Source organism: Dendrobates tinctorius, unplaced genomic scaffold, assembly GCF_039654945.1.
Source record: "Dendrobates tinctorius isolate UK_male_01 unplaced genomic scaffold, ASM3965494v1 ptg000037l, whole genome shotgun sequence".
Lineage (NCBI taxonomy): Eukaryota > Metazoa > Chordata > Amphibia > Anura > Dendrobatidae > Dendrobates > Dendrobates tinctorius.
Genome location: NW_027361705.1, coordinates 26,701,356 through 26,726,466, shown reverse-complemented (window position 1 = coordinate 26,726,466; position 25,111 = coordinate 26,701,356). Strand labels below are relative to the sequence as shown.

General features: G+C 41.2%; 1 protein-coding gene across 3 annotated transcripts in view; it reads left to right on the top strand.

Moving 5' to 3' along the window:
• MYRF (myelin regulatory factor) overlaps positions 1-25,111 on the top strand; it is a 182,971-nt gene that overhangs the window by 31,380 nt on the left and 126,480 nt on the right. Inside the window, exon 1 of one of the 3 annotated variants that reach the window (XM_073573975.1) lies at positions 22,908-22,976. The exons of 1 other annotated variant lie outside the window; for it this stretch is intronic. Coding sequence is in view for 1 of the 2 variants with exons in the window: in XM_073573974.1 (XP_073430075.1) it covers positions 23,175-23,193 (19 nt within the window). In the remaining variant the exon portion in view is untranslated. Of the gene's footprint in view, positions 1-22,907; positions 22,977-23,014; positions 23,194-25,111 lie in introns of those variants that run through there. One more of the 3 variants, XM_073573974.1, reaches the window with a different exon arrangement.

Below are 25,111 nucleotides of genomic sequence, written 5' to 3'. Positions count from 1 at the left end.
TACATGGGCAGACCGCATAATAAATCACATTTCGACTTTCACATGTGATATATTTTTTAATTTTATATTCACGTACACCATCCTGGCTAGTAAAAACCTCAGTGCATTCCATATTGGGGCAGGCCACGCAATGCCCACAAGAGGAACTTCCACATCGCCTAGCCATCCGATCCAAAAACGTCTCCGGTATCACACTCGTGTAGTGACTACTGACTAATGTATCACGTAAGTTCCTAGATCTCCTAGCCGCAATGGCAGCCCTCTCAGGGAGAAACCCAGATAATACCGGGTCAGCCTTCAAGATATGCCAGGATTTATCCAATATTCGCCTCATACGAGAAAAGTGTGAGTGAAAATTGGTAACAAATCTAACTTTGTTTGTCTCACCCCTAGACTTCTGCCCGTATAAGAGCACATCTCTCGATGAGTGTCTAACCCTGTTGAATGCTCGTTTAATCCTTCTATTACTATACCCACGTTCAGACAGTCTTACTTTTAAGTCATCACTCTGTCTAAAGAAATCCTCGTCAGTGGAACATAATCTGCGTAGTCTCAAAAATTGACCCGTTGGAACAGATTGGATCATGTGGTCAGGATGGGAAGAGGTCGCATGCAATAACATATTTGTGGAAGTTGGCTTCCTAAATATGTTGGTCTGTATTTCCCCTCCAATGTCTTTTTTCAAGGTGATGTCCAAAAATTCAATCGTCACGGGATTGAATTTGTACGTGATGAAAATATTCATTCCATTAATATTAAGTGACCTCATGAAAGAATGGAGATCGTCACCTGAACCCTGCCAGATTATTAAAATGTCGTCGATGTACCGCGTCCAGGAGAGGACACGGCACATCGGCGATGATCCATCTGGCAGGGGGAGGTCCCTCTCCCACAGCCCCAGGAACAGGTTAGCATACGCGGGGGCGAAAGACGCCCCCATAGCTGTCCCCTGGAGCTGTAGGAAGAAGGACCCCTTAAAAATAAAAAAATTATGAGTTAACGTAAAAGTTAATAACTCCAAAATCAGTTCTCTAATGTCACCCGGAAGATTTGACATATTGAGGAAAAATTATGTGGCGCGAATGCCATCTTCATGCTTAATACTGGTGTAAAGAGACTCAACGTCCCCAGTCACCATTAACATGTCATCCTCCAGTTGGAGTCCATCAACACGCCTAAGTAATTCACCTGTATCCTTCAAAAATGATGGCAACCCCTCCACAAGCGGCTGCAGTTTGGAGTCTATCCACCGATTGACATGTTCTAAATAATTATCTCTCCCTGAGATAATTGGGCGACCCGGGGGCGTCTGCGCGTCCTTATGGATCTTGGGTAATAAATAAAACGTAGAAATAGTTGGTTCAGATACAATTAAAGCACTAGCCAACTCCTTAGATATTACACCAGCCTCATTAGCTCTATTAATAATTTTAGAGAGCTGTGTGGAGTAGGCGGACAAGGGGTTAAATGTTAATTTCTTATAACATATTTTATTGTCAAGTTGTCGAAAGGCTTCCTGCTCATAAAGCACCTTTGGCCAGACAACCACGTTACCCCCCTTGTCCGCCAGCTTGAACACAACATCATCAAGATCCTGTAGGGCGCGCAGACGTCCCCGCTCCTCTCTGGTCAGATTGTCGCCATAGATATATCGTGGAATCTCAAGAAATTCCCTACTCACAATCTGTACGAAAAGGTCCACATTCGGACAAGAAGATAGAGGAGGGAATTTCCTAGACCTGGGGCGTATCGATGGTGGTACTTTACCTCCTTCAGGGGTGTCATGTTCGGCGGATAGTTCCTCCAAAGTCTGCAGCGCCATTTGCTCTTCTTCTGTGGGAAATAATTTGGAGAGGTTGCCATCAAAAAAATGTTTCTTGAAGATAAGGGAACGGGCAAAAAGATGTAAGTCTTTCACTGCCAAAAATGCGTCAAAAGGCGCGGCGGGTGAAAAAGAAAGCCCCTTTTCCAAAATAGTCAAATCTACATCAGTAAAGATATGTGAGCTCAAATTGATTACCTTATTATTATAATTGGTGACATCAGGAGAACGATGTTGCCGTCTATACGGATGAAAGCCACGTCCGTGTTGATTACGTCTGACCATCCCTGACCTAGTGGCCATAGAAGATCCAGAAATGTCTGATACATCACTCATAGAGGATATAGATGTTTGGGACGAACCACGTCCCATTCGATTTCCCTGCGGACTCGGCTTTCTCCATAAATAGACAGAGTTATTCTCATAATCTCGACGGTCACGATTAATTTTATTCAACTGGGTGGTCTGTATCCGTTTGACCACTGATTCCACAATTTTGTTAGTCTCATCCTGAAAACTAGTCCATTTTTCAGCAGTGCCAGAGGACTTAAGATATTCCTCTTCCGCTATATGCAGACCACAAAACTGTTGGCTGGTGCGTATTGGTGGCCGCACAGGGCTCGGGACGTCAAGAGGTTCATTCAGGCCTGCACCTCATGTGCTCAGCTTAGCCTCCCTAGGCAGAGTGTGGCGACGACCGTCGACACACGGCGGCGTCCTACTGTAACTCCCGCTCCTGCTGTCTCCCACGTTCCTTTTTGAAACCTGGCGACCTGGCCTCCGCTGAGACCTTCCACGTGTCCCGGGTTACCGTGTCATCTCCCAGGACACCAGGCTCGCTTCCTAGCGAGCCTAAAACCTACGCCACTATCGGGCACAGGCAGGTGGCTCGGAAGGCTCAGGGAGGGGGGGTCTTAGGAGGGGGTGTAATGTTAGGAATCTGGTTTCTACCATGCCTATGCAGGAATCCAGATTCTCACATTTATCTCCAGAGGCTAAGTCCTTTGTGCCATCTTCTGAGCATGCTCACGGGACGAGCTCCCATTGGAGTTCAGGAGTCAGGTGCTCAGGTCCTGCTCCGGTTCCTATTGGCTCCTTTTGGAGACCTGGAGATTTCCGGCAGGCCCCGTACGCTATAAAAAGTGCGCATGGCCGTTCCGCCATGCGCTAGTATTTTCATACGGCTGCTGTATGTATGGTGATGGATGCTTGGACTGGTGACTGACTTAAGAACCCCTTCCCTCTGATAATACGTCTGTGTGAGTGTTTGGGCATCAGCCAGTATTAGCGCCAGCGCGCTCAAGCTTCATCTTTGCAAGCAGCTAGCGTCCTGCATCGCGCTTCCAGCATAACGGTGATTTCTCTGCGGCTCAGTTCACGCCGCGCTGCGGTTGCAGCCTGTTGGGCGTTCGCAGTTGCGACATTCTGCATCCTATTTTTACGGTAGGTCTAGAAGGAGTAGTCGTGGTGTTTAAGGCTACTTCTGTGACCTTTAATACCGTATCTGCATCGCTGGAAGTCTGTGACCCTGTACAGACTCAGCGTTATTTATGCTTTTGTTTGCAGCTCTGTGCATATAACAGAGTCTGCTTCAGTGCACTGGGTGCAGCTAAAACCCTGTGCACAATACCGCCTGAGTGCTCTGCCTCTTTTAGCAGCGGTTATTCCATCCACCGCACGGTGGACCCCGAGTGGCGAAGGCACTTTATTTACTTTTTATTTAGTGTCTTCCGCCACTCATAACAGATAGTGAACACTCCATACCTCTAACAGGCTAATTCAGGTCTGAAACTTTGGTCAAAGTTATCTGAGCACACAAATCTCCAAGGGTGCCCAAACTTTTAAATTGGTCCATTTTCTTTTTTGCAATTTTTAAAGTATAAAAAGTGAAAAAATACAATACATAGGAAATGTGTCATGTTAAACTTTAGGCCTTTTAGTTATCATTTCACCATCAACTTGCTTAACTGTTCACAATATCAGTAATTTTGACCAGGGGTGGACAAACTTTCACATGCCACTTTATAAGCTGGGCTGGGGTTGTAGAAGGTTGCAGATGCTCAGGTCTTAGGGGCTCAGAGGGTCCAGTGTTCCCTCTTCTTCATAAGAAGAAGGCCAGAAGATGCCCCTCTGGCAGTACATTATGATAGTGGGTCTTTGGTCAGGTTTAAGAAACTTGCAGGGCCGGTGTTAGCAGCAGGCAGACCAGGCAGCTGCCTAGGGCGCCAACTCCCCCAGGGGACCCCAGCTAATGGCACATCACGCCACTATGGGGTCCGTGAGGCAGGGGGGCCTGCCTGCTGCCAGCACCGACTCCCCCGCCGGCATGGATCTATACAGGCATAGATGCCGGTACAGTTCAAAGCAATGATGGAGGAGAGAGAATCAGATGAGTCTCATTACGCACATTTGCAGCGACACACTTATCCTCTCATAATGCTGTCAGATCTTCTGTATGCCCTTCCCCCAACTGGTTGCCCTTCCCCAACTAGCTGCCTGTGCGGTGGAAGCTGAAGCACTAAGAGAGGACTATAGCTGACAATGTGTTTGTAGTGGGACAAAGTTCACTTCAGCTGTACTTTGTTAGCTTTAATCTTCCTGCAGAGCTGTGTGTGATTATGAGATCAGACTGTCAGTTATTATATGTCTTACACTGGTAATGCCTTATTTCATTTAAAATAATCTCTGGAGGCAGATTCTCAGGGAGATCTATGTCCAGCCCATAGATCTTAACAGCTCATTTACATATAAGAAATGTGTGGATTTCTCTGGAATAAGACATCATATTGCAGATATCAAGGTATCATTGTATTCAACTTCCCATAACCTACATGCCCATATAGACAGCCTTGGGGGGGGGGGGGATGATATTGACAAATTGCCTTTAAAAAGTTTAGTTTATTTTTTTCAAATATCTAAAAACCATACCAAATATAAATGTAAGTTACCCACTGGGACTGGGTTAAGTGTTGGCATGTGATAGCGACATGTGCATCTACACTATGAAGTGTTCGACTAATGGACCACAACTCATGTAAGAAGATGTATCCATCTCTCTTTACCGGCCGCAGTACAGTAATGATGATTATTCTCTTAGTCACCACATGTTTCATTCCAGCAGGTAAAATTAGTGCCAGTTGTGCTTGGGTTGGCAGCAGTAATAGCCTGAGCGGAGATTCCTCCGGTCTGTAACATACTCCAGGTGGCTTTGTTTGATGTCAGTGTCTTAGGGAATAGTGAGTGTATACAGAGCCATGATTGAAGATCCTGCTGACAGTCTGTTACTTTGAGGGTTTGGATTCCTCTCACATTCCTATGGGTCATGTCTCCTATGATGTAAACATTGTTTTGAAAACATGTTAAGGTGCCCAGGATGGAAATGGGTCCAACAAGATGGGTGATGTTTGGTCGGTTTTATTTTGTACATTTCTTTTTAGCTTTCTTTTTTTTACCTTGTAATGAAGACACAGCTGCTGCCCTCGTTTTGGTCATAAATGTAAAATTGTAAACCTTACTGTAAATGACTTTGGGTTCAGCATATCTTTTTATCACAGTTTTTAATGCTTGACAAATTTTCAGGGTTTTTAAAAGTTTTAATTTTTGACAAAAAAAAGAGTTTTGTGTGGGAAATGGAGAGAAGTGTTCTTCCTTTTGGAGGAGCATGAAGCATCGTCTGTAGGATGCTAAACATCAGCTGTATCTCCTTATTGGGAACCAGGATGCCCTCAGTACTGATCCCCTAATATCAGATTAGGCACACTTGGCCACCATCTAGCATACTGAACATTTCCACTTTTAGCGGTCTCATTCAGATATCCGTTTTCTAAAAGTTATTGACAAATGCTTTTTTATCAGTGTGCTGGTTCCATTTTCAGTGTACTGGATCCATTTTCAGTGCGCTGGATCCATTTTCAGTGTGCTGGTTCCATTTTCAGTGTGCTGGATCCATTTTCAGTGTACTGGATCCATTTTCAGTGTGTTGGTTCCATTTTCAGTGTGCTGGATCCATTTTCAGTGTGCTGGTTCCATTTTCAGTGCGCTGGATCCATTTTCAGTGTGTTGGTTCCATTTTCAGTGTGCTGGATCCATTTTCAGTGTGCTGGTTCTATTTTCAGTGTGCTGGATCCAATTCAGTGTGCTGGTTCCATTTGCAGTGTGCTGGATCCATTTTCAGTGTGCTGGTTCCATTTTCAGTGTGCTGGATCCATTTTCAGTGTGCTGGATCCATTTCAGTGTGCTGGTTCCATTTTCAGTGTGCTGGATCCATTTTCAGTGTGCTGGATCCATTTTCAGTGTGATGGATCCATTTCAGTGTGCTGTTTCCATTTTCAGTGTGCTGGATCCATTTTCAGTGTGCTGGATCCATTTCAGTGTGCTGGTTTCATTTTCAGTGTGCTGGTTCCATTTTCAGTGTGCTGGTTCCATTTTCAGTGTGCTGGATTCATTTTCAGTGTGATGGATCCATTTTCAGTGTGATGGATCCATTTCAGTGTGCTGTTTCCATTTTCAGTGTGCTGGATCCATTTTCAGTGTGCTGGATTCATTTCAGTGTGCTGGTTTCATTTTCAGTGTGCTGGTTCCATTTTCAGTGTGCTGGATCCATTTTCAGTGTGCTGGATCCATTTCAGTGTGCTGGTTCCATTTTCAGTGTGCTGGATCTAGTTTCAGTGTGCTGGTTCCATTTTCAGTGCGCTGGTTCCATTTTCAGTGCGCTGGATCCATTTTCAGTGTGCTGGTTCCATTTTCAGTGCGCTGGATCCATTTTCAGTGTGCTGGATCCATTTTCATTGTGCTGGTTCCATTTTCAGTGTGCTGGTTCCATTTTCAGTGCGCTGGATCCATTTTCAGTGTGCTGGTTCCATTTTCAGTGTGCTGGATCTATTTTCAGTGCGCTGGATCCATTTTCAGTGTGCTGGTTCCATTTTCAGTGTGCTGGATCCATTTTCAGTATGCTGGTTCCATTTTCAGTGTGCTGGATCCATTTTCAGTGTGCTGGTTCCATTTTCAGTATGCTGGATCCATTTTCAGTGTGCTGGATCCATTTTCAGTGTGCTGGTTCTATTTTCAGTGTTTTCCATTTTCAGTCCCTTTTTCTTGCATGAAAAATGTTTTAGAAATTATAATTTTTTTTCAAATTTGCTACCAACTGCTCAATAATAACCAGACAATTACTCTGCTGACACATGGATGGCATCTATCTAAGGGTTATACATTTTTTTTAATGGACTCATACACTTGATTATGTAACTTTGGTCCACAAATCGAATCAAAAACAGACATGCATAACATATGTTTTGTGGACAATCACTCAGCAAGGCAAAAAAAAGTGAATATGCCCCTAAACTCTGATGGGTATATCCTTGTCAGAGTAGGTGAACACAACAGTCTTCTCTCCATCCGAGAAAAATGGTCTGATTATTCTGATGAGAATCTGATCAAAGTTTGATCAGACAGTGTCTTCAGTTTTTCTTGGAATTGGAGGGGAAAAAAAAGTTTCTCCACCATCTTTGTTCTATCAGTCCGTGAAAATCGGACATTTTAATGGATCCATAGATTTGCATGATCCAACACTCAGATCAGAGTTGGATATGTGAACAGCTCCATAGAATATCATAGGCATGAGTGCTATCCATGAAAGCCACAGATAGGACTCGTCCAATAGAACCGGTCATGTGCATGAGTCCTAACCGATACAAGTATAGAATTAATGGACATCTGAATGATGCAAATTCAGGTCCCGTTGGAGGATTCTCTAGGGCTCTGGTGGACCAGTCTGACCCCACATAACTTGGCAGAATTGTAGTATGCCAATGCTTTGATGTTGTACACTATGCCTGGATTCTTCTCTTGGAGATTTTGGTGTACAGTATGATTTACATGGATGAAGTCGGAGATCATGTAAGAGGTTATATTTAGAGATAAGCAGATTGGGCAAAATTCCAATTCACCTGTTTGCAGCACGATTTTTCTCGGGAAATTCATTTTGCAGAGAAGGCATTCTGAGCAAATGTAATGTTCCTTATTATGCTCTGGGGTCTCTTGAGATCTTAGAGCATAATCAATGCAAGATGTAAAATAGATGAAAAAAATCCTTATGCTCACCTCTCGGGCCACTCGGCTTCTCACCGTCACCCATCCGGTCCTCGTCACATCTTCTGATCACCACTGCTACTCTGAAATCCTCGAGCCTTTCACGCTGGGCTGGGATTTCCCGCTTTGATGGGGCCCTGTTGGACTTTGCGCGTGTGCGAGCAAGGTCTCGATGCACACCACGATGACATGACGTAGTGACCTTTCGTGCATTCTGGGAACACAACCCTCCCAGGCCAACATGAAAGCGGAGAGTCCTCAGGGATTACAGGGCGAGTAAAGACGATCTGAAGATGCAGCAAGGACCGGATGGGTGACACTGAAGAACCAGATATATAATTAGGTATATATTTTTTTAACATTTGATGGCCTTTTATGGTTAAAAAATGGTGGCCAGTGAACGTGAATAATCACATTTTTGCGATTTGGGATTTTTGTGAAATTCAAGTAAAATTCCACTCTTAGTTAATTCGCTCATCTCCAGTTTTATTCCTATATTAAATAACCCTCCTGAATAACAAAAGGTGAAGCAATGATATTAATATTTGTATTTCCAATGTTTTGGCAGCTAATATACTTTGCTTTGATTTGTCACCATTTACATGGATCCTAGTTTGCTGTTAGGAATGACAACTTATTGAGAGGATGCAAACGTATAACATAGCTAGGGTAGAGATGGTGGGAATTGATTCACAGGATCCGCTCCGGCAGTCGTATCGATGATCAGTGGCACTGGACGGTAGACCTAAGAATCGTCTCTCTCCTCACGGCGTCAACGGCTCATCTTTTGATTCGTCAACCTGGCTCGATGTCATCATTGCAGTGTGATGTGATGCTCCTCTTTAGTGGGAATATTTACAATTTTTACTGGATGCTAAATCTAACCTGCCGTTATGATTCTCCAGGTCATTACGAGTTCATAGACACCAAACATGTCTAGGTTCTTTTTTATTTAAGTGGTGGAAAAAAAAGTTTGTAAGAAAAAAAAGGTACCATTTTCTGAAACCCGTAGGCGCCTCTATTTTTCAGGATCTGTGGCTGGGTGAGGGATTATTTTTTGGACGCCGAGCGGATGTTTTAATTGATACAATTTTGGGGTAGATATGATGTTTTGATCACCCGTTATTGAATCTTATTGCCATGTAGCGGCGACAACAAAAAGGTAATTCTGGCATTTCAACTTATTTTCTTGTTATGCCGTTTACAGATCGTATTAATTATTTTTCTATTTTAATACATCGGGTGATTCTGAACGTGTGTATTTTTTAATGTTTTATTTTGAACGGGGCAAAAGGGGGGGCGATTTGAAATTTTAAATTATTTCAAATTTTTAAATATTTTTTAAAACTTTTTTTTTTTCTACTTTTTGTTTGCTTCAATGGTCTCCCTAAGAGTCTGATCACTTGTGTTACACATAGTAAGGCTTCAGCCTGAGACCGGCGCCCTTTGGAGATCTGCAATGGCAGGCACAGGGGTCTTCTGCAGACCCCCCGGCGGTCATTCCAACCCATCGGCACCCCGCGGTCATGAGACAGGGCATCTTGGTGCAAGGTCTTCTTCTGCCAGGTGCAAGTTAAATGCCGCTGTCAGAGATTGATAGGTGCACCGCGATTCCACCTGCAGCTGTTAGCTGAAGATGACAGATCATCAGATCATTCGTCATGTTACGGTAAAGACGTGGGTTCACTGCCGCATCAAATACAGGGACACGACCTATGACGTACCTATATGTCATAGGTCGTGAATGGGTTGAATAGTGTATTTAGCCATTTCCAAGAATTTATCTTGTTTTCTTGCACAGGTAGGAAAGTGTAAATTATAGGAAGACTGTAGGTCAGTGCTCTGTAAAGTATTCTTTGGCAGCGGGCACGGTTGCTCAGGTCGCTGGGCCGTTAAAATGTATATTTTCTCAGCTAACTTCTCAGCTGTTAGATTTTGTTGGCAGCTCTGTGCCGTGTTTTCGTTTCACACATTCTTCAGCTCCTGTCTGTAAAATTCATTGAACGATATCATCCATGAGTATTTATTTACCCAGATGTTATATGGAGTTTATCGCCTCCTGACCAAACTTTTCGTTTACAATATCGTAAAAAGTAACGACAAAATAATATTATTATATTTATTATGCAAAATGAGACTCGTTTTACTTATTTATTCTTATTGTCTTTATTTTTACAAATTGCCTTCAAATACATTTGTAGAGATTTATAGACCTAATATTAGACTCCTGTTATCTGATCTTGTGAGCTGTAATATAACCTATTCTAAATTCTGCCTTATCTACTGTATATACGGTACCTTACCTTTAATGTAAGGGTGTCTGTGATGTCCATGAGACTTCTGAAAAGTCATCTGTACAGAACAGGAAGTAGGAGTCTAGTATAAGGCTAAGTGATCAGTGTAAAAAATGCAATTTTTTTATGTAGATAGTGATATTGAAAATAATAAAGCATATTTTTAAATAGTAACATCAAACTGGATTTTTACTAAAGGTAATCTTAAAAATATATATATATACAGTTGTGGCCAAAAGTATTGACACCCCTGCAATTCTGTCAGATAATACTCAGTTTCTTCCTGAAAATGATTGCAAACACAAATTCTTTGGTATTATTATCTTCATTTAATTTGTCCTAAATGAAAAAACACAAAAGAGAATGAAGCAAAAAGAAAAACATTGATCATTTCACACAAAACTCCAAAAATGGGCCAGACAAAAGTATTGGCACCCTCAGCCTAATACTGTACTTGGTTGCACAACCTTTAGCCAAAATAACTGCGACCAACCGCTTCCGGTAACCATCAATGAGTTTCTTACAATGCTCTGCTGGAATTTTAGACCATTCCTCTTTGGCAAACTGCTCCAGGTCTCTGATATTTGAAGGGTGCACTCTCCAAACTGCCATTTTTAGATCTCTCCACAGGTGTTCTATGGGATTCAGGTCTGGACTCATTGCTGGCCACCTTAGAAGTCTCCAGTGCTTTCTCTCAAACCATTTTCTAGTGCTTTTTGAAGTGTGTTTTGGGTCATTGTCCTGCTGGAAGACCCATGACCTCTGAGGGAGACCCAGATTTCTCACACTGGGCCCTACATTATGCTGCAAAATTTGTTGGCAGTCTTCAGACTTCATAATGCCATGCACACGGTCAAGCAGTCCAGTGCCAGAGGCAGCAAAGCAACCCCAAAACATCAGGGAACCTCCACCATGTTTGACTGTAGGGACCGTGTTTTTTTCTTTGAATGCCTCTTTTTTTCTCCTGTAAACTCTATGTTGATGCCTTTGCCCAAAAAGCTCTACTTTTGTCTCATCTGACCAGAGAACATTCTTCCAAAACGTTTTAGGCTTTTTCAGGTAAGTTTTGGCAAACTCCAGCCTGGCTTTTTTATGTCTCGGGGTAAGAAGTGGGGTCTTCCTGGGTCTCCTACCATACAGTCCCTTTTCATTCAGACGCCGACGAATAGTACGGGTTGACACTGTTGTACCCTCGGACAGCAGGGCAGCTTGAACTGTTTGGATGTTAGTCGAGGTTCTTTATCCAACATCCACACAATCTTGCATTGAAATCTCTTGTCAATTTTTCTTTTCTGTCCACATCTAGGGAGGTTAGCCACAGTGCCATGGGCTTTAAACTTCTTGATGACACTGCGCACGGTAGACACAGGAACATTTTGGTCTTTGGAGATGGACTTGTAGCCCAGAGATTGCTCAAGCTTCCACACAATTTGGTTTCTCAAGTCCTCAGACAGTTCTTTGCTCTTCTTTCTTTTCTCCATGCTCAATGTGGTACACAAGGACACAGGACAGAGGCTGAGTCAACTTTAATCCATGTCAACTGGCTGCAAGTGTGATTTAGTTATTGCCAACACCTTTTAGGTGCCACAGGTAAGTTACAGGTGCTGTTAATTACACAAATTAGAGAAGCATCACATGATTTTTCGAACAGTGCCAATACTTTTGTCCACCCTCTTTTTTATGTTTGGTGTGGAATTATATCCAATTTGGCTTTAGGACAATTCTTTTTGTGTTTTTTCATTGAAGACAAATTAAATGAAGATAATAATACCAAAGAATTTGTGTTTGCAATCATTTTCAGGAAGAAAGAGTATTATCTGACAGAATTGCAGTGGTGTCAATACTTTTGGCCACAACTGTATATATATATATATATATATTAACCATTTTTGTTGGTATGATCTAGCTTAAATTTTCTGGGGAAAATCTAGATTTCGACAAGTTGTTCCTTAGCAACAGACTACATGTAATATACCATGATTTGATTTAAAAGGAATCTGTCATCAGGTTTTTCTACGCTATCTGAAAGCAGCATTATATAGGTACACAGACCCTGATTCCAGTGATGTATCACTTACTTTGCTGGATGTTTCAGTTTTTATAAAAATCCTTGTTTTATCTGGTGTAGATCTAGCAGTTCTCTGAATGCCGAGCTCTGTATAGCTTTGCATAGCCCACCCTACTGATTGGCAGCTTTCTGTGCTCAGAAAGCTGCCAATCAATCAGTGGTGGATTTGGGGTTATACAGAGCTCATGAATATGGAAGATTACATGGCAGCAGGTTTACTAGTCCTCTAGTGATAACATCCCTGTTTTATCTGCTGCAGATCTAGCAGTTCCCTGAATGCCAAGCTCTGTATAACCCCACCCACACCACTCATTGGCATATTTTATGTACACTGTGCATAGGCAGAAAGCTGCCAATCAGTGATGGGGGTTGGTTTATACACAGGTCATGAATATGCAGGACTACCTGGCAGCAGGTTTTCCAGTCCTCTACTGATAAAATCACTGCTTTATCAGCAGCAGAGTATCAAAACTATAGCAAGCAGCCTTATAAGTGACACATCGTGATTCTCGTTGCAGAAGAGGGTCATTTCCTGATATTTGCAAGGTTCTCTGATTTTATTTTTTTTTACCAGTAGCTGAAGCCTTGTTCCTCTCCTAACATTTTGCTACAGTGTATCAGTACTGATAGAATGCAGCAATCTGAAGTCCAGACTGCAGCTCTCAGAGTTGTCTAGACTGCACAATTAGCGCAAACCTTCAGCGGTAAGAAGTATTAGGTCGGTTCAGACTTTCAATCTCCAAATAAACAAGAATGTTCCTATTCATCGACAGCAAAGGGTCAGGAATTAAAACACAGAGGGAAACCTTTAAGACTGGACAGCTTTAGTCTGAAGTTCAATGTGCCAAATTTATTAGGAGGACCACTCATCTTCGTCTGTACTTGCGCTAGAAATGATCTATTTGCGCTATAATTTCTGCCAATTTCTGGTGTAAATCTTTCTTTTTGTCGAGGACATTCCTGTTGCTAAACGCCAACTTTTTTTCTTGCCACTTTTGAAAAGTGATGCAAGATGTGAAAAGTCGCAAATTGGTAACATTTAGTAACATTGAGAAAGCACATCTGCAAAACGCGCGTTGGGGCGTCCGGGGTAGTGTGGGCGGACATTAATACTACATTATGGGTAAGCCTTCATTTATTTATTCTGTAGCTGTCTTGAATGGCTATTCCAATCTGCTCTATATGCTCTTTATTTTCAGCCTGACGCCCCGGGTCTTAGGATAGGACATATTTAATACAGTACAATGCTGCGCACTTACCCATAGCCTGTTACCATTCCACCCCTCCACTCTTACTTGCTTCAGTATTTTCCTCTTGATTATTTCTTCTTACGTGTTTCATGCTATCTTTTATTCATGATTTTTTACTATGTGTGCTAAAAACTTTTGAATAAAATTACAATTTTTTAATATTCCTCTTTTGAGTGGTGTGTTTGGATACTTGGTATCCACTCTCTAGGCTTCATAGATCTTTAACGCACCCATATTTCTGATGGCAATGGGGCTTATTCTCTTTTTCCTTTAAGTTTCCTATACATATATGTAATATGTTTACGGACTGTTTCTGGTTAAAATTAGTAATATTACAGCACTTAAATCTCGTGCATATTTAATAAAATGGCAAAAAGCTGTTGAAAACTAGAAAACCCCTTTAAATAAGTTTAAAATAATAAATATAAAGATTATCACCCATCAGTCACATTCGCATCAAGCCCAGGGGCACAATGGATGACCATTACCACCAGGTGAATCCTTAGTGTTCCAGATAGCAGAAGTGCACAAAATGCAGATGCCAATTGACATCTCTTAAAATTTTAAAACATTCCTCCCTGGCTGGTACAGGGAGCTGCATTACAGCTCCAGTCACTTGATCTGATGTGCAATGTAGTGAATACTCAGAAATACAGCTTCTTAATTTTCAGGATCAGTTGGAGTACCATCAATCAGACCGCCACCCATAAAAAGTGATGGTATACCTTATCAATAGGCTGTCACTTTAAAGGGAATCTGTCACCAGTTTTTTTACCACTTAATCTGAAAGCAGCATGATGTAGGGGCAGAGACCCTGATTCCAGTTTGCATGTAATGGTCATACCGACTAAGGTGTTCTTCTGCGACACATGAATGTAATGAACCTGGAGTACTCTACACTGTGGATGTGAATCCAGCTCAGAGTTGAAGTAAAAAACTTATTTGAAAGCTCACAGTGATATTTTTTGTGTCCACCTCTGCCTGTATCTTCCCTCTGCTCCTTACTCCTCCTCCCTCCTCTCTCCATAGAGTATAATAGGAAGTGTAACCTGACACCTCACTGTGCTGGCAGTCGATCTTTTGTTGAGGAAGAGGAAGGTAAACTGTTTTTTTTTTCAAAGTGGATGATGATTTCAGGAGGCAGAGGGAGGTAAAGAAGTGACTCAAAAGTGAAGAAGGAAGCAGATTTCTCTGATAAAATATATTACATCTAATCTAGCTTAGGGTTTAGGTAAAAGACTTGTTAGAAAGCTCCTCATGATTTTTTTTGTGACCACCTCTGCCTGTTTCCTCACTCTCCTCCTTACTCCTCCTCCTCCCTCCTCTCTCCATAGAGTATAATAGGAAGTGTAACCTGACACCTCACTGTCCTAGCAGTCCATCTTTTGATGAGGAAGCTGAACTGTTTTTCTTTTTTTCAAAGTGGATGATGAGTTCGGGAGGCAGAGGAGAAGTGAAGAAGTGACTCGAAAGTGAAGGAAGCAGATTTCTCTGATAAAATATGTTACAATGTTTCTTATATTCCCTTATTATACTATTGATTTATGCAAAGTCTGATGAACGTAGAGTCTTTAAATCGGATGCTGTAATTTTTTTCCACGTGGACCTGAGGTCTCTGTGTGTGTGGCTAACATTGGTCGGTGTGCTATTCATGTGCGGATCGTTGTACACAGGCAAGAAAATATGTTCTTGGAACGTAACCTAAGTCTGCACCCCTATGGGGTGAAATTGCCAAATTTTTCTAGGTATATTTACTTGTGCAAAATCTTGTTATGGTGACAGCAAAGTGCACGGTGGCTCAGTGGTTAGCACTGGAGTTCTGGGTTCAAATCCCACCAAGGACAACATCTGCAAGGAGTTTATATGTTCTCCCTGTGTTTGTGTAGGTTTCCTCCCACACTCCAAAAACATACTGATAAGGAATATAGATTGTGAGCCCCGATGGGGAGAGTGATGTGGAAATCAATTAGTAAAATTAAATTTTAATGCACATGCTGTGACATATATCTGCAGTGTAAATTGACAAGAGCTGTGGATTTGAGATCCACAGTATGTTAATATATGCTCTGGATGTAAGTGTGAGTTTGAGAAATGTGTGGCTTCCTCGCACCTGTTTTGCAATAATATCCACAGCATAAAGAACAGCTCTGTGTTTCACTGTGGGATTCCTGGTGCTGGAGGTCTACAACAAATATGTTCCCTAGGAACATAGCCTAAGCAATGGAATAACTCCTCTAAACGGTACCTGTACCTGTCAGTACGTTATATCTATCCAATTAGGACACATTGGTGTCATAGAAAGTAAAATACAGAGTTGCTACATATTCCGACCCTCCATCTGGTGGGCCTAGTATGTCTAAGCATTAGGCTTCGTTCACGTGTCTGGTGTCACCAGGCAGTATATGGTCTGTATGTCCATTTTTACTATCAGTGTTTGTTCCGTGTTTCCTTTTTTACCATCAGTGGTTGGTCAGTGTTCCCTTTTTTACCATCATCAGTGGTTGGTCAGTGTTTCCTTTTTTACCATCATCATTGTTTTGTCAGTGTTTCCTTTTTACCGTCAGTGTTTGGTTAGTGGTTCCTTTTTACCATCAGTGTTTGGTCAGTGTTTCCTTTTTTACCATCGTTGTTTTGTCAGTGTTTCCTTTTTACCATCAGTGTTTGGTCAGTGTTTCCTTTTTTACCGTCAGTGTTTGGTCCGTGTTTCCTTTTTTACCATCAGTGGTTGGTCAGTGTTTCCTTTTTTTTAACATCAGTGTTTGGTCCGTGTTTCCTTTTTTACCATCAATGTTTGGTCCGTGTTTCCTTTTTTACCATCAATGTTTGGTCCGTGTTTCCTTTTTTACCATCAGTGTTTGGTCCATGTTCCCTTTTTTGCCATCATCAGTGGTTGGTCAGTGTTTCCTTTTTACCGTCAGTGTTTGGTCCGTGTTTCCTTTTTTACCGTCAGTGTTATGTCAGTGTTTCCTTTTTACCATCAGTGTTTGGTCAGTGTTTCCTTTTTTACCATCAGTGTTTGGTCCATGTTCCCTTTTTTACCATCATCAGTGGTTGGTCAGTGTTTCCTTTTTACCATCAGTGTTTGGTCCGTGTTTCCTTTTTTACCATCATTGTTTGGTTAGTGGTTCCTTTTTACCATCAGTGTTTGGTCAGTGTTTCCTTTTTTACCATCATTGTTTTGTCAGTGTTTCCTTTTTACCATCAGTGTTTGGTCAGTGTTTCCTTTTTTACCGTCAGTGTTTGGTCCGTGTTTCCTTTTTTACCATCAGTGGTTGGTCAGTGTTTCCTTTTTTATCATCAGTGTTTGGTTAGTGGTTCCTTTTTACCATCAGTGTTTGGTCAGTGTTTCCTTTTTTACCATCAATGTTTGGTCCGTGTTTCCTTTTTTACCATCAATGTTTGGTCCGTGTTTCCTTTTTACCATCAATGTTTGATCAGTGTTTCCTTTTTTACCATCAGTGTTTGGTCAGTGTTTCCTTTTTTACCATCATCAGTGGTTGGTCAGTGTTTCCTTTTTACCGTCAGTGTTTGGTCCGTGTTTCCTTTTTTACCATCATTGTTTGGTTAGTGGTTCCTTTTTACCATCAGTGGTTGGTCAGTGTTTCCTTTTTACCGTCAGTGTTTGGTCCGTGTTTCCTTTTTTACCATCATTGTTTGGTTAGAGGTTCCTTTTTACCATCAGTGTTTGGTCAGTGTTTCCTTTTTTACCATCATTGTTTTGTCAGTGTTTCCTTTTTACCATCAGTGTTTGGTCAGTGTTTCCTTTTTTACCATCAGTGTTTGGTTCGTGTTTCCTTTTTTACCATCAGTGGTTGGTCAGTGTTTCCTTTTTTACCATCAGTGTTTGGTTAGTGGTTCCTTTTTACCATCAGTGTTTGGTCAGTGTTTCCTTTTTTACCATCATTGTTTTGTCAGTGTTTCCTTTTTACCATCAGTATTTGGTCAGAGTTTCCTTTTTTACCATCAGTGTTTGGTCCATGTTCCCTTTTTTACCATCATCAGTGGTTGGTCGGTGTTTCCTTTTTACCGTCAGTGTTTGGTCCGTGTTTCCTTTTTAACCATCATTGTTTGGTTAGTGGTTCCTTTTTACCATCAGTGTTTGGTCAGTGTTTCCTTTTTTACCGTCAGTGTTTGGTCCGTGTTTCCTTTTTTACCATCAGTGGTTGATCAGTGTTTCCTTTTTTACCATCAGTGTTTGGTTAGTGGTTCCTTTTTTACCATCATTGTTTGGTTAGTGGTTCCTTTTTACCATCAGTGGTTGGTCAGTGTTTCCTTTTTTACCATCATTGTTTTGTCAGTGTTTCCTTTTTACCATCAGTGTTTGGTCAGTGTTTCCTTTTTTACCGTCAGTGTTTGGTCCGTGTTTCCTTTTTTACCATCAGTGGTTGATCAGTGTTTCCTTTTTTACCATCAGTGTTTGGTTAGTGGTTCCTTTTTACCATCAGTGTTTGGTCCGTGTTTCCTTTTTTACCATCAATGTTTCGTCCGTGTTTCCTTTTTACCATCAGTGGTTGGTCAGTGTTTCCTTTTTACCGTCAGTGTTTGGTCCGTGTTTCCTTTTTAACCATCATTGTTTGGTTAGTGGTTCCTTTTTACCATCAGTGTTTGGTCAGTGTTTCCTTTTTTACCATCATTGTTTTGTCAGTGTTTCCTTTTTACCATCAGTGTTTGGTCAGTGTTTCCTTTTTTACCATCATTGTTTTGTCAGTGTTTCCTTTTTACCATCAGTGTTTGGTCAGTGTTTCCTTTTTTACCGTCAGTGTTTGGTCCGTGTTTCCTTTTTTACCATCAGTGGTTGATCAGTGTTTCCTTTTTTACCATCAGTGTTTGGTTAGTGGTTCCTTTTTACCATCAGTGTTTGGTCCGTGTTTCCTTTTTTACCATCAATGTTTCGTCCGTGTTTCCTTTTTTACCATCAATGTTTGGTCCGTGTTTCCTTTTTTACCATCAATGTTTGGTCCGTGTTTCCTTTTTTTCCATCAATGTTTGGTTAGTGGTTCCTTTTTACCATCAGTGTTTGGTCAGTGTTTCCTTTTTTACCATCAGTGTTTTGTCAGTGTTTCCTTTTTACCATCAGTATTTGGTCAGTGTTTCCTTTTTTACCATCAGTGTTTGGTCCATGTTCCCTTTTTTACCATCATCAGTGGTTGGTCAGTGTTTCCTTTTTACCGTCAGTGTTTGGTCCGTGTTTCCTTTTTTACCATCATTGTTTAGTTAGTGGTTCCTTTTTACCATCAGTGGTTGGTCAGTGTTTCCGTTTTACCGTCAGTGTTTGGTCCATGTTTCCTTTTTTACCATCATTGTTTGGTTAGTGGTTCCTTTTTACCATCAGTGTTTGGTCAGTGTTTCCTTTTTTACCATTATTGTTTTGTCAGTGTTTCCTTTTTACCATCAGTGTTTGGTCCATGTTCCCTTTTTTACCATCATCAGTGGTTGGTCAGTGTTTCCTTTTTACCGTCAGTGTTTGGTCCGTGTTTCCTTTTTTACCATCATTGTTTAGTTAGTGGTTCCTTTTTACCATCAGTGGTTGGTCAGTGTTTCCGTTTTACTGTCAGTGTTTGGTCCATGTTTCCTTTTTTACCATCATTGTTTGGTTAGTGGTTCCTTTTTACCATCAGTGTTTGGTCAGTGTTTCCTTTTTTACCATCATTGTTTTGTCAGTGTTTCTTTTTTACCATCAATGTTTGGTCCGTGTTTCCTTTTTTACCATCAATGTTTGGTCCGTGTTTCCTTTTTTTCCATCAATGTTTGGTTAGTGGTTCCTTTTTACCATCAGTGTTTGGTCAGTGTTTCCTTTTTTACCATCAGTGTTTTGTCAGTGTTTCCTTTTTACCATCAGTATTTGGTCAGTGTTTCCTTTTTTACCATCAGTGTTTGGTCCATGTTTCCTTTTTTACCATCATCAGTGTTTGGTCAGTGTTTCCTTTTTTACCATCAGTGTTTGGTCAGTGTTTCCTTTTTTACCGTCAGTGTTTGGTCCGTATTTCCTTTTTTACCATCAGTGGTTGGTCAGTGTTTCCTTTTTTACCATCAGTGTTTGGTCAGTGTTTCCTTTTTACCATCAGTGTTTGGTTAGTGGTTCCCTTTTTACCGTCAGTGTTTGGTCCGTGTTTCCTTTTTTACCATCAGTGTTTGGTCCGTATTTCCTTTTATACCATCAGTGTTTGGTCAGTGTTTCCTTTTTTACCATCAGTGTTTGGTCCATGTTCCCTTTTTTACCATCATCAGTGGTTGGTCAGTGTTTCCTTTTCTACCATCAGTATTTGGTCAGTGTTTCCTTTTTTACCATCAGTGTTTGGTCAGTGTTTCCTTTTTTACCATCATCAGTGGTTGGTCAGTGTTTCCTTTTTACCGTCAGTGTTTGGTCCGTGTTTCCTTTTTTACCATCAGTGTTTGGTCAGTGTTTCCTTTTTTACCATCAGTGTTTGGTCAGTGTTTCCTTTTTACCATCAGTGATTGGTTAGTTGTTCCTTTTTTACCGTCAGTGTTTGGTCCGTGTTTCCTTTTTTACCATCAGTGTTTGGTCAGTGTTTCCTTTTTTACCATCATTGTTTTGTCAGTGTTTCCTTTTTACCATCAGTGTTTGGTCAGTGTTTCCTTTTTTACCGTCAGTGTTTGGTCCGTGTTTCCTTTTTTACCATCAGTGGTTGATCAGTGTTTCCTTTTTTACCATCAGTGTTTGGTTAGTGGTTCCTTTTTACCATCAGTGTTTGGTCCGTGTTTCCTTTTTTACCATCAATGTTTCGTCCGTGTTTCCTTTTTTACCATCAATGTTTGGTCCGTGTTTCCTTTTTTACCATCAATGTTTGGTCCGTGTTTCCTTTTTTTCCATCAATGTTTGGTTAGTGGTTCCTTTTTACCATCAGTGTTTGGTCAGTGTTTCCTTTTTTACCATCAGTGTTTTGTCAGTGTTTCCTTTTTACCATCAGTATTTGGTCAGTGTTTCCTTTTTTACCATCAGTGTTTGGTCCATGTTCCCTTTTTTACCATCATCAGTGGTTGGTCAGTGTTTCCTTTTTACCGTCAGTGTTTGGTCCGTGTTTCCTTTTTTACCATCATTGTTTAGTTAGTGGTTCCTTTTTACCATCAGTGGTTGGTCAGTGTTTCCGTTTTACCGTCAGTGTTTGGTCCATGTTTCCTTTTTTACCATCATTGTTTGGTTAGTGGTTCCTTTTTACCATCAGTGTTTGGTCAGTGTTTCCTTTTTTACCATCATTGTTTTGTCAGTGTTTCCTTTTTACCATCAGTGTTTGGTCCATGTTCCCTTTTTTACCATCATCAGTGGTTGGTCAGTGTTTCCTTTTTACCGTCAGTGTTTGGTCCGTGTTTCCTTTTTTACCATCATTGTTTAGTTAGTGGTTCCTTTTTACCATCAGTGGTTGGTCAGTGTTTCCGTTTTACTGTCAGTGTTTGGTCCATGTTTCCTTTTTTACCATCATTGTTTGGTTAGTGGTTCCTTTTTACCATCAGTGTTTGGTCAGTGTTTCCTTTTTTACCATCATTGTTTTGTCAGTGTTTCTTTTTTACCATCAATGTTTGGTCCGTGTTTCCTTTTTTACCATCAATGTTTGGTCCGTGTTTCCTTTTTTTCCATCAATGTTTGGTTAGTGGTTCTTTTTTACCATCAGTGTTTGGTCAGTGTTTCCTTTTTTACCATCAGTGTTTTGTCAGTGTTTCCTTTTTACCATCAGTATTTGGTCAGTGTTTCCTTTTTTACCATCAGTGTTTGGTCCATGTTTCCTTTTTTACCATCATCAGTGTTTGGTCAGTGTTTCCTTTTTTACCATCAGTGTTTGGTCAGTGTTTCCTTTTTTACCGTCAGTGTTTGGTCCGTATTTCCTTTTTTACCATCAGTGGTTGGTCAGTGTTTCCTTTTTTACCATCAGTGTTTGGTCAGTGTTTCCTTTTTACCATCAGTGTTTGGTTAGTGGTTCCCTTTTTACCGTCAGTGTTTGGTCCGTGTTTCCTTTTTTACCATCAGTGTTTGGTCCGTATTTCCTTTTATACCATCAGTGTTTGGTCAGTGTTTCCTTTTTTACCATCAGTGTTTGGTCCATGTTCCCTTTTTTACCATCATCAGTGGTTGGTCAGTGTTTCCTTTTCTACCATCAGTGTTTGGTCAGTGTTTCCTTTTTTACCATCAGTGTTTGGTCAGTGTTTCCTTTTTTACCATCATCAGTGGTTGGTCAGTGTTTCCTTTTTACCGTCAGTGTTTGGTCCGTGTTTCCTTTTTTACCATCAGTGTTTGGTCAGTGTTTCCTTTTTTACCATCAGTGTTTGGTCAGTGTTTCCTTTTTACCATCAGTGATTGGTTAGTTGTTCCTTTTTTACCGTCAGTGTTTGGTCCGTGTTTCCTTTTTTACCATCAGTGTTTGGTCCGTGTTTCCTTTTTTACCATCAGTGTTTGGTCAGTGTTTCCTTTTTTACCATCAGTGTTTGGTCCGTGTTTCCTTTTTTACCATCAGTGTTTGGTCAGTGTTTCCTTTTTACCATCAGTGATTGGTTAGTTGTTCCTTTTTTACCGTCAGTGTTTGGTCCGTGTTTCCTTTTTTACCATCAGTGTTTGGTCCGTGTTTCCTTTTTTACCATCAGTGTTTGGTCCGTGTTTCCTTTTTTACCATCAGTGTTTGGTCAGTGTTTCCTTTTTTACCATCAATGTTTGCTCTTTTTGACCATCAGTGTTTTTTACAGATGGATGAAGAAATAAATAAATGACAAAGCTTCTCCTATACTCTTCAATGTTAAATACGGACCGCACATGGACTGTACACTGATGCCATCCGTGTGCTGTACATGCTTTTCATGGTCCTAGGCATCCATGATGTTGGAGAAAACGGACATTTCCCCATTAGTCTTGCGTGGACACGTGGTCCGTGAAAACAGGAAAGTGTGAACTGCACCATAAATTATAATGGGTTTTTGCTGTATCCATGAAACCAATGCATGCAACACGGACGTCTGAATGAGTCCTTACACAGATGGTCCTTGGATTATGTCCTTTTTCCTTTTCCTGCCCTTTTGCTAACAAATACTGATATAAAATACTGACCAAATACTGATAGTGTGAATGTGACCCAGTATTGAGGAAAAGCCTGATTTCTTTTTCATATAAGAAAAACAGATGCCATAATGGGATGATAAAAATGGACAAACACAGGCCAAAAATGGATGGAAATCAGATCCACTGACGAAAAAACTGTCAATTTTTTAAAAAATATTTGAGGAAAAAAAGGAAACGTCTGAGTATTTATTGGTTTGTAGGAAAATCTTTGCACTTTTGCAGCTAGGAGATTAAAGTGTTAAAACAAGGAAAAGGAAAATGTATTTCCGAAATGCATAGATTATATAAAAGGAAGGTATGGCGGAGGCTTCTTGTTCGGAACTTCGGTCCACTTACTGAGGAGAAGCCTGGGGTGACCATGCCAAGGTCTTGCTCTGTCCCTAAGAAGCTTGTAAGTTGTGCACTTGGCGTGAGCTGGTGACAGAGGGAACCTGGGCGCCCTGGTACAGCTGTAACACATGACTGCCCATAATGTAATCCCCTCCCAAACCCAAATCCCAGGAACAAGTGGCAGTAGCAACTCTACCCTGTGGAGGGGCCTCCACCGATGGTAGTGGGAGAGCGGTCAGACCCCCAGGTGTAGGCCACCATGCTTTGGATCAGAGCAGGTAACGGGGGTCATCCACCCTGCGGACAGGAACCTTTTTAGGATTGTTTCCATTACTTATTATGATCGATGTGTGTTGTGTTTTCTTTTGCGTCCCTAGATTACTACGTACGGATGTAGCAGTGTTGGATTTGTCACAAGAGGCTTGCATTGTGCTCTTAGTTGGGGGGCGATGTAGTAAGTTCATGTAAAGCCACATCATGATATTACAGTAACGTGACCAATTCAGCAAATTCGGCGCTACACCTGTATACGTAATTATATGTATTTTTTCTATGTGTTCGTATTGTTTTCTATATAAAATTGCAATATTATTTAAATATGTAGCAATGAATTTGTCATTTGTCTTTTTTTTTTAAGCATGGTGATACTTTAAGTATTTACCGTAAAAAAGATATATATATATATAATATTTCTATTATTATAATATATAAAATCTATTTTGTGCTGTATGATCCGCAATATGTCAGGTTTTGCAGTCTACTCTGCCCGTTATTGGATATTAGTGCTTAAGCGTTTTGCTGCGGTTTTTATGCTAATTTTTAGCTGCGTTAGACAGTACCCGCTATGTCTATGTGACTTCAGAAATCTCCTGCACACAGCTTGGTTTCTTTGTCATCAGTATTTTATGCTTTGCTTGTTTCTTTTGGACATAGTGTACGTCACTTCTTTCAGGATTTTTCACCCATTGCCTAGAACGGGAAAAAAACACTTTATTACCACAGCTTCTTTCTTGCCAAGCTCTGGTTTTGCTGCAGAAAAAAACGCTGCAAAAATGCCCAGTGTGAACTTAGTTTTAGTCTTTTGTTCTTTGGCTTTCGGGGTGCGATGTGTGAATTAATGCACAGGCTTTATCACAATGATGTATTGCTATTCTGAGTGATGGTTATTTAAAGCGATAGTGCTGTGACACATCGTTACAACATATAATGCAGACGGATCATAAAAAAGAAAAATGTGATTATTGGGGACTAAACGAATGGAAACCATTGATTCCAGGAGAAAAGTAGTCCTCTACCAGTTTGCATTCTCATTCCTGGGACTGATCTGGGCAAACCTCGGAGACATGTCTGACACTGGTCCGAGTGTTGGATCAAATTTGGCAATGCAAGTCTATGGGTGACTCTGAGGGGAAAAAAACTGACAGCAATCGGATGCCATCAGTGTGCAGTCAGTTTTCCATTGACTGATAGAAGATGGAGAAACGTTTTTTTATTTACTCAGCTGTGTGCAGGAGCTGGACAGCATCATAAGGCTATGTGCACACGTTGCGGATTCCGCTGCGGGTTTTTCCGCGTGGAAACGCAGGTAAAACCGCAGGTAAAGTGACCTGCGGTTTTCCTGCAGTTTGGTCTGCAGTTTTTCCCTGCGGTTTCACACCTCTACTATGTTAAAGGTGTGAAACCGCTGCGGAAACCACCCAAACAATTGACATGCTGCGGTTTGTAAACCGCAGCAAAACCGCGCGGAAAAAAACGCAGCGTGAGCACAGTGTTTTTGAAAACCCATAGGCTAACATGGTACTGTACCTTGTCAGTGGAACTGCTGCGTTTCCGCAGGGCCAAAACCGCTGCAGCAGAATCCGCAACGTGTGCACATAGCCTAATGCTGTCAGCCTGCAGATTAACCCCATATCTGCAGGTTACCAGCATTTTTCCTAGTGACTGGTTACCTTTAAGGCGCTTGTCCAAATGACATAAGGAAAATTTCAACAAAACTAGTGCAAGGTGAAAGTGGAGATGTTGTCTGTGGCATTCAGTCACATTCTAGCTCTCATTATCAAAACCTCTTTGGCAAATGAAACCTGCAGTCTGATTGGTTGCTATCTTTATTTTTCTTTATTATTTTTATATAGCGCTAACATATTCCGCAGCGCTTTACAGTCTGCACACATTATCACTGTCCCTGATGGGGCTCAC